Source organism: Etheostoma spectabile, chromosome 23 (genome assembly GCF_008692095.1).
Source record: "Etheostoma spectabile isolate EspeVRDwgs_2016 chromosome 23, UIUC_Espe_1.0, whole genome shotgun sequence".
NCBI classification, from domain to species: Eukaryota; Metazoa; Chordata; class Actinopteri; order Perciformes; family Percidae; genus Etheostoma; species Etheostoma spectabile.
Genome location: NC_045755.1, coordinates 7749723 through 7759510, shown reverse-complemented (window position 1 = coordinate 7759510; position 9788 = coordinate 7749723). Strand labels below are relative to the sequence as shown.

At 41.2% G+C, this 9788-nt stretch overlaps 1 protein-coding gene across 1 annotated transcript in view; it reads left to right on the top strand.

Moving 5' to 3' along the window:
• The window catches only part of dock4b (dedicator of cytokinesis 4b), a 124153-nt gene that overhangs the window by 25465 nt on the left and 88900 nt on the right, over positions 1 to 9788 (top strand). The window contains 1 exon segment of the mRNA XM_032505199.1: positions 7268 to 7351. Within this exon segment, the coding sequence (XP_032361090.1) occupies positions 7268 to 7351 (84 nt within the window).

Genomic DNA, 9788 nt, shown 5'->3' with positions numbered 1-9788 from the left:
AAGATGGCCACAGTCTGTTTTAGTTGCTTAAGGAATTGTAAAAACTACTTCAAAATAGTCACTGCTTGATACAGAAGAGGGAGAAAATGGCAAATGTATGCAGGTGACATAAAACATCCTTAAGAGGATTATAATAAGCATCTCATCTCAACTTCATCATGGGCTATCCAAGTATAGCCTTAACTTACCCTAACACAAACACACACACACACAACCCCACACACCACACACACACACACACACAGCACACACACACACACACACACACACACACACACACACACACACACAGAGTCAGATTAATGCATGGGAATGAGGTGAGGTTTAGTACACTGACCTATATTTCTATTTAATCTGAGTCATTTTTGATTTCTCCTGCTCAGGCCAGTTTTGCTTTTGTTGCTCTCTGTGATCCTGCACTTTATGCTGGAGCAAAAGCTAGTGTTGCTTTAGTGGATAACAACCGCTAATGAAGAAGCTAATAAAAGTGTAACTTTTTTCCATGTTGAATGTGTTCTGCCCTTTATTTAGAAAGTGTAATTTACAAACTCAGTGTGTTTTTTAATACCTGGCTGTGTGTGTCAACTGCACTGCTTGTATTTATTTTTTGAGTTCTTTCATGCATCAGATACAGTATTGTAGGTATAAAAATCTCACATCTTTGATTCTGAGGCAGTGCTGAAATGAGACTGAGCCCTGAGCTGCACTTTTTGTCATGCAGCCATTTCAAAAAAGTAATAACATTCCTCAGAAAAACTCGGCTTTCAGAGCTTCTGCTCCAGCAGCGTGATTTGAGCGAAGGGTTATTGTTGCCAGTGAGCGGCTATGTGATGGCTGTTGCTATCTCAACACACACAAAGGCTGCGAAAGGAACCTGTCGCCAGCAATGGAGAAAGTGAAATAAAAGCCGTTCCTCCTGGGTGATTCCGTGGGCCATGGCTTTTGTCTGCAATGCTAGACCACTAGGGCCACACACGTGTATGTGTGTGTTTTTTATCTTTCTGTGTGTGCACCAACTGCAAAATTGAGTTCTGTTCAAGGCCTTCTCAGCGCCGCTACTTTCAACCGTCTGCTTACTCTCTTCTCCCCCTGCCGACCCCTGTTGATTCCCCTTCTTTAAAATGCATGATGCCACTTCCCAGCATTCCAAACTCAACCAGAGAAATAACCTTTTGCAGATGCACACGAGTATACACACACACCGGCTTAATCTGTCTCCAGCTCACACTAAAGCTGTCAGATACCTCCTCTGCTCTGTCACACTGGTGTGACTTTGTGTGTTTTTGTGCCTGCAAGCGTGCCTCATATATGCATAAACACATCTTTGTGGTTTTCTTACTGTACCAGATCCCCAAATAAATCATTGTGTGTTATTAACCACATTTACAGACTCACTGCCTTGAATACATGAGGCGGTGGGACAGTATTTTGGCATGACGTGGAGGCATTTCAGCCCCTTTTACTTAACCACATAGAAAGATAAATGCCTGAATCCTTTGGTTAGGAACAGAGTGTGCATGAGTTTGGCTAAGACAAAACATAGCTGGGCTAGTTTTGGTCTGAGTAGGAATGTTTTAGTCACATTGCTGGAATAAAGAGTACTTTTGGTTTGGCAAATGCTGTTCTGACTCAGAATGTGCAGCATGAGGAAGTGAAGATGTTTATTGGTGTAGGTTACTTTTCTGTGCGTTAGGTGCTCTTTAGAGTGTTTACCTTGTAAATTTGTTAGAAAGAGGATGAACACGAGCATTGCTTCCCGGTTCTGGACATCACTCTTCTTCGCAATAAACTCATTAAGCTGGTTTTTTTTTTTTCAAATCTGTGTTTGCTTGTGTGGCTTTACATGTTTCATAATGATCACATGTACAGTATATTCCCACGCACAAATTAGATTTTCGTGATCCTTAGGCCGGCAACAAACTGGATGAGTTGCGCAAGCGTGTCAGCTGCGCGGCGTGTCTGTTTTTTTTTTTTTATTTCCATGTTAACAGGTTAGAGCTTACACACTGCCTGCGTGACACGCACGTCTCACGTGCGGCTCAAGCCACCCCAAAAATGCGCGCATGCTAGAAATAGAACCAACAAAACCTATTTTTCATGTGGCACGAGAGCGTGTTGGAACCGTTTCTAGGCAAAATACTCAAATATTGCATCTGTCATACAGAACAAAATATTCTGTAACCTATTTTGCAGTCAATACTGCTGACATTGTCTTACTTTAATCAAATCAGTAGCCTATGTATTATAACGGTCTCCCCATATGTTGAAGGGTGATCCAAGCCCTCCTTGTATGTCACCTAGCAGCAGCGCCACGTCAGACACATTTCTGGTGTGTAGGACAGAAAAAACATCCACACAGCCGCCACGCAGCTGACACGCAACTGAAACGCCACGCTCACGCGACGCAGCCAGTGTGCAGCCAGCTTTACTTTTGGCGGCAATGGGGGCCAGTGCAGCACCATTAGTTACTGTGTTGTCTAATTAGCATATTAATGAAATAAATGTTATCTAATTAACATGTGGGAGGAGATTATGCACGTGAATCATTGTCAGATCAGTTGGAGAGAAGAAAGGATCAAACTAATGAAGTTAGAAAGCCCATTAATGAGCACTTTGAATGAAATTTGCCATGTTGTTTTGTGCAAAAAAAGCTGTGTTGTCTTCATGCGTCTTTAATGTTTTTTAATTTTATGTAAAAAAATATTGAGTCTAACAGCAACATAATATTACGCTTTGATCACCGGCAGTATACCTACCTCATTCAGTCTCTTTTTTTTGAAGGAGGGGTAATGTTCTGCTTACTCTGGGCCTGTGGCAGGATTTGCTCTTCTAAAGCGCTTAGACAGAGTGATGAGAAAACCAAATGTAACGTGGTTTGACAGGCCTTGACTTCAAGTGGCAGCCTAAAACACATGCAATCCTAATCCGAGCCAGTAGACTTTCTAGGGATCTCTACTTGCTCAGCAGAATGCACTTGCAAACTACCAACACACATAAAGTCCTCATGGATTAAGGCAAATTGGAAGTGCATTAAAGGGATCGAAATGCAACCTCTGACTTCAAGATCCCATGTGGTTGCTGTCAGTTAAACCCCTGGTGTCGACGATGTTTTATGTCACATTTAATATCTCCAAATCAGTAGAGTGTAAAGACTTACTTTTTTATTAGAAGAAGAGAAATTTAAAGAGGTCTTCTATGTGATCATAGTTCTTATTTTAGAGGTTTCTTAATCTAGCCTGGAGTTACAGTGTCTTTGTACAATAAATCCATTTTGATTTATCCATAAAATCACATTATGTAATCTCACACATTGATTGTTCAGTATGGAGGCTAACATCTGGGCCTTTGCAAAAAGGGCTTCTGAGAGAAAACTAGACTTCTACATCACATGGCTCTTGTTTTTAGGCTTTAGAAAACCAAGCCTGTGATGGGAGACATTGGCCAATCACATGTCATTTGAGAGAGAGAGAGAGAGAGAGAGAGCGTTCCAATTGGCTGTTCTGCGCATGCATATGTCCATGCGACAGAGTGGAGAGGGGGAGCTGCAGGACGAGGTCCTACTCTTGCGTTTCCTTGCTTTCTTCCCAATGCAGCTTTAATTGACTTTTTCACTGTTGTGATCAAAGTCAAATTGTATATACGGTAAGTCAATGTTATTTAAAAATGGGTTGAGTACTTGATAAAGAATGATTTTAACGTCACTATTATACGTTACACTATTGTTAGTGAATAAAATGTTGAGCTTTTCACCTTCCACCTTCCGTCCAAAGAGATGGGTGCAGCCATGTTTGCCCCATGAGGACCCAGTGACAAACTGCATCAGTGTTAAACCACCAGCTTTCCACCAGAGACCCTCTGAATTGGGGTTTCGTCTCCATAGTTTGCTCTCTGTTCCTCTGTTCATGCATTTGTCAGTTTAGATTCCCTCTCTTCTCTTGTTTTCTCTTGAGAAGCTTGACTATATATGTAGTTTTTCTCCTGCATCTGTCTGTGTCACTCTGTTGTGTTTCTATTTGTTTAACCATGTGTACATGGTTCTTCGAGATTGCCATCTTTGAGTAATGTCTAGTTTAGGACGATAGTCTGCTCAAGAATAGCAGCATCCTCGCCATGACCCAGTTAGCTTGTGTCACATTGAATCAGAGAATTTTGATGTGTCAGTTTGCCTTTTGGTGGCTGAAATGCTAGTCATTGGAAATCATCTGGAAAATGGATCTAACAAGTTCAATAGACAGACATTGTTTGTTTGTTCATGTCAGATCTGAACATAAACACATCTACTTTTGGTTAGCTTATGCAATTTGATATTCATGCACCAGTGGCATCCACTTAAGCATGCTATGTTTATGTGTGCGGTATGTATATGCATTGGTCCGTTTATTTCTTGGTCAGCCGTGTGGCATCTTTCTCTCCATGTGTATGTACTTGCTGTTCTCTTTTTCCGGCATAATAGTACACATCCCGCAATTCCCAGCAAATGGGACAATGCAACAACAAATCAAGTCCCTCCAGTGTAAGCACCTTTCCTGTGTCCTCATTGCATCATTTGGCGGTTAGCAAGCCCAAGAGTTGACAGATCGCCTGAGGCAGACGGATGACAGGCAGTTAGAGACAGACGGACAGACAGCAGCTGGCTTTTGGATTGACAGGCAGGAAGCTTTCATTTCACAGCAGAAAAAAAGGCGACTTGAATGACTTGAACTGAATAATTTAGTTGACTGCTGGGAGAGTCACTTGGATAATTCATGCATTGGGCACACTTTGTGAGTGTGTTTGCTGTGATTGCTTCTGTGTGCGCATGTGTGTGCGTGAGTGATTGGGCTTTGAATGAAGTACAAAAAGTAGGCAAGTTTTGCATTTCTCTATGTGTGTGCACCAAGCGGTCGGTCTTTGAATGAATTACAAAGTCAGATGTGCACTTGTGACAAATCCCTTGTAAAGATAGTGTGTCTGCAGCTCGAGGGATAACAAGGAGTTGGCAAAGCTTCAACATAAAATGCAGAAAGACAGACTAGCACACACACACACACAGAGTTACAGACAGCACAGTTGTGTCTAGCTGCTGTTTGATTTCATCAGCAGACTTGATCTCAATGTCAACATGAGAGAGTTGGTTGGAAAGGTAATTCAACTGAATCCTCTCTTGGGTAGTGGGCTACTCTGCCAAGAAAAAAAAGTTAATCTTTTTTAGTTTTTGCCAATTTTCATTCAAAAGCGCCCATATGTCTTCAGCAATCTATGAACCATTATACCTGTATGTCCACGATGTTTGTACTCGGGGGGGGGGGGCGACTCGCTGTCTTTGAATTGGCCTGGATTAAATATAATCCCTGCGTTCAGGGACACTGGACGAGCCCCAGAAGGCAGAATAAAATGAAATTCTCTCCACCCTATTTGTAGTGAGATCCCTCTCAGTTCTGCATGGCAGGGAAAGGATTCTTGTTATACGTTTCCACTCCAAGTCCTAGTGAAGCTGTCTTTTTCCTCTGCGTGTGTTCATGTGTAAATGCATGTCTGTGTGTGCTTGCATACATCACAGTTTGAATGGGCTACTTGTGTAAATTTGCTGTCTATATAAGAGTATGAGAAGACATTTCTACAGTTTGTGTGTGGATGGATCTGTCAGCGGTTGCGTGTTTTATTTCTAACTGAACATCCATGTGTTGTGGTTGACATGTGGGTGCAGTACATGCAAGTTTAAGAGTGTTTGTGTGTGTGGGTGGGTGGGTGTTGTGTGGGTGTGTGTGGGGCTCCTGCAGTGAGCGAGTCGGCGGGACACAGTTCTGTTTTAAAGAGCTGATCAACTGACACTCACTTCTGATGGCTTTTACACTCTCAAAACATAAAGTACCATTCACTGCTAATGGACCATCAGCATCTTTCTGTAAGTAAGGTAGTCCTTACTTATTCTACTTTTCAGGCTTTGCCTCAATATTGTTTCAAAACATATTCAAACTAAAATCTTAACCGCATCCAAACTCACTTGATATCATACAATTATTTATCTATGGTATAATAGTATTTTAAACCCTGTGCTTTCTTTGCTTGCATTTAAACTTGGCCCTTTTTTACAAACCTCCATCTGTTACATGCATAATTTCTCTCTCTCTGCTTCCTTACTTTTTCTTAAAGGGATACTCTCTCAGCAATTTTAGTAGTGCACTTTTATGGGACTCATAGGAAACAGATTACGAAAATGAATGGAATGGAAGAATGATGTTGAAAATGGTGTTGCAGAGATATCTGGTCTTTTAGTCCCTAGTGTGGGTCGAGCTTCAAAAAGCCTGGATTCTACACTTCCCCAAATTCAACTCTATTAGTTCCCTTTATCAGATCCACCAAGCCTAGTAAAAAGCCCTGTCTTGCAAACTCACTCCCACAGTTTGTATCACAGGCTTTCTGTTATAAATGATTTAGTCTTCAAACCCAAACCGAAACCACCCTGACCACATCACCAGAGGTTATTTTTTCAGACTTTAAAAACATGCCCCTTCAAGTCCATCCGTATATGTGTTCCCTTATCTATTTCGATTTGATTTGGAAAATAGAAATTGTGTAAAAACTTGACATGTCTGTATATTTGACTCCTGGAGCATAACCTGGGTCAGCTCAGCTCTCATAGCTTTTGTCATATAAACATGGTTTCAGTAAGTGGCTGTTTCAGGTCTGTAGAATGTGGTAGAGATCTTATTTTACCACCTGTGCGTTTCTCTGAGGTTGTTTGCTGGCGAGTCCCTCAGTAGGGAAAGAATCACAACAGTAGTTCAAGGTGAATCGAAAACAGGCAGGTCCTTCTATCGCTGCGTCACGGCACATGATTTTTGACCCCTGAGTGTTCAGGACTGAGTGGGTGGTGCTACTGAACATGTTCAGATAGTCTATCCAGACCTTCCAAAAGTTCATGTTTTCAAAATGTTCTCTTAATGATTGCACTTGTTTGAAAGGGTCAGTCTTCAAATGCTAGTTTTTGAATAAAAATGAAACTTGATCTATTCGGTATGACAAAATATATATATGTAAGTTTGAGTGTATGGTGTATGAGTTTGTGCAGAAACACACCAGAGATATTTCATTATTTATATAAGCTTTGATTTTATTTCACCTACACAGATTATTGATTGCACCTCCTCTCTCTGTGTTATTTTCCAGAAAGGTTTTTGTTTTGTATCACTCTGCTTATGTCTTCAGACCTTTTCCTCACTCTGCATAACTAAAATCAAATGTTAAAATAACTCATGTGGGTGTTTTATGCCTCTTTTTCTTGCAGTGCTGGTCAGTTTCCGAGGGACTGTCCAGCATGGCCTACCGCTGGAAATCGGAGACACGGTGCAGATCCTGGAGAAATGTGAAGGTACAGTACAGTGAACACATTACACACTTAGTATATAGGTAGATATTACTTTAAAAATAGATGCTTTCTGTGAGAAAAGAAATGGTCAAATTAAACCGAATAGTACATGTAAGGAAAGCAATTGCTTGCGCATGAGTAGTGAAGTGAACATATGCACTTACAAACTTCCTAATATATTGGGTATCACTTCCTCTTTTTATAAACTATAGGCCCTACAAATCAAGGGAATCCATGTGAAAGCTATTATACTCTGGGATTTAACATATTAAATCTATCACGAATAATTGGTAAAGGCATGCACACACTGACTGAGCTGCATGTGCAATGCACACACATCCCCATTGATCCAAAGATGAATGCAGGCAACCACAAACAGGCCCAGAAATAGACCCATTATTTGGCAATGACTTGCACAGACAAACGCACGCTTAAATGTGTGTTTGTTGATCAAATACAAAAGGTTAACCTTAGGTATTTGACACTTATATCTTTTTAAGTGACATCGTGGTGCAGTGTGCACACCAAATGAGTAGCATCATGTCTGTGATGATGAATGCCTGTGGAAATTCATGTTTGCTACTGTTTCCTGCACCACCGAACTGGCTGCATTTCCCGCCTTCCTGCCCACGCTGAGTCTGTTTTTCTCCTCTACTTGCTTTCTCCTCTTCACTTTCTCTTTTGCTGTCTGTTATGTCTCCCTCTTTTGCTCTGTATTCTCTCTCCCTCTTTCTCTGTCCTTTCTTTTTTAATTTCCAGAATGATATGTAATCACCTAACCACCCCAAAGCCATATTATCATCCACACCTTAGCACAGCCGTGCTCAAACACATACACACCTCCCTCTTCCAGAGCTCTTGACACTCTTCTGTCTCACTTCCTTTTGGGAAACACACTCACACCGAGAGAGTCAGCCAGTCAGCTAGTCGAGCAGACAGTTGTGCAGCCAGCCAGTCAGAGGGTTGTGACATTGCGGTAAAAGGCCCAGCGGAAGTAGACAATAGCACAGCCAGCGGAATGCTTGGCCCAGAAGAGAGGAACGAAGTCAAAATCCTGCCAGCAAGCAAGGGCTGAGAGACGGGCTGCTGACAGCAGAGAAGACAGACTAATGGGTCTGCCTCATGTTGATACTGTTGACACTTCAAAACACAGGAGCTTATCATGTGAAAGTGTCTTTGCTGACATGTGGCTCCTGTCTGTAAAAGCACTGCCTCAATAATTAATTTTTTACTTGGCAAGTCAATGGCTCTTTCTTGAACTTCTGTCATTTGAGTAGACTGTCAAGTGTGATGTAAAACAGGAGTTTCTAACCTGTTTTATTTAATGTACCCCCACAGCCCAATCAGATGAGCTCAAGTAACCCCTCATAGATGCCACCTAATGTTCCATGTTCCAGATGTGTTAATTTCAAAGGATTTTAAAAGTGGATGTTAGTTTGTTCATTTATTAGCTCCCTTGTTAACTAGGTTTTTGTTTTTTAAATCACAACATGAGGGATTCAGGGTTCAGCTGTTAAGGTTAGTTGAGGTGAGAGTTGTACAGTCAGCCTATTGTAGCAGGGAGCTTACTTGTTGTTCATTTTCAAAAGATCAGCATCATATTTTTTCAAACTAGCTGAGCCACTTCAATCTTTACATACTCCCTGTATCCTTGTACATGTATCCTACCCTTGGTTGGGAATCACAATGCGAACCCAGACAAATTACTTAATGCTATTCTGATCATACATGCCTGAAACAAATCAGGGAGAAAATACTACCTAAGTCACAGATGCTCTAGCAACACCCAACAGTGATTAGAATAATCTAATGCATTTACATTTGAGCTATTTAGCTAATGCTCTTATCTAGAGGGACTTACAATGACTGCAACATTGGGATGAGCTTAAACCGTCAGTCTGGAAAAGCCTCCGATATAAATGTATTAGATTGTTTCTATCAGTTCTGGGATTTGGCTTGAGGCCAGATTGAAGTGTTTGAGCGTATGCAAGCCACAGTTTTATCACCTTTTTTTCTGTCTCTTTTTTCTTTTCACAGTTGCTATGATATAATCATAGTGAGGTTAACAGGGTCTTTGGTGGCTTTGTTTCTTCACTCTGCTGTGCATTAGCCTGTGGTCAGTGGGAACAAAGTTTGCTAAACAAACAACAACCAACAAGTTACTTAGTACCACAATGCACTTGAGTGCTTCTATGACGTATGGAAAAATCTAAAATGGTGGTGGTGGAAATTATTATTGGCAGTGGAAAGTTATTCAGTTGGCAGTGAGATACCCAGTCAGCAATCCGTTTATGTCTCAGTCCCTTTTCACATGACATGGAATTGGAACAAAAATAAATGTCTAGGAGGCTTATTAGGCTTATATGTACAGTGGGGTTCGAAAGTTTGGGCACCCCAGGTAAAAAAAAATTAATAATGTGCATAAAGAAGCCAAGAAAAG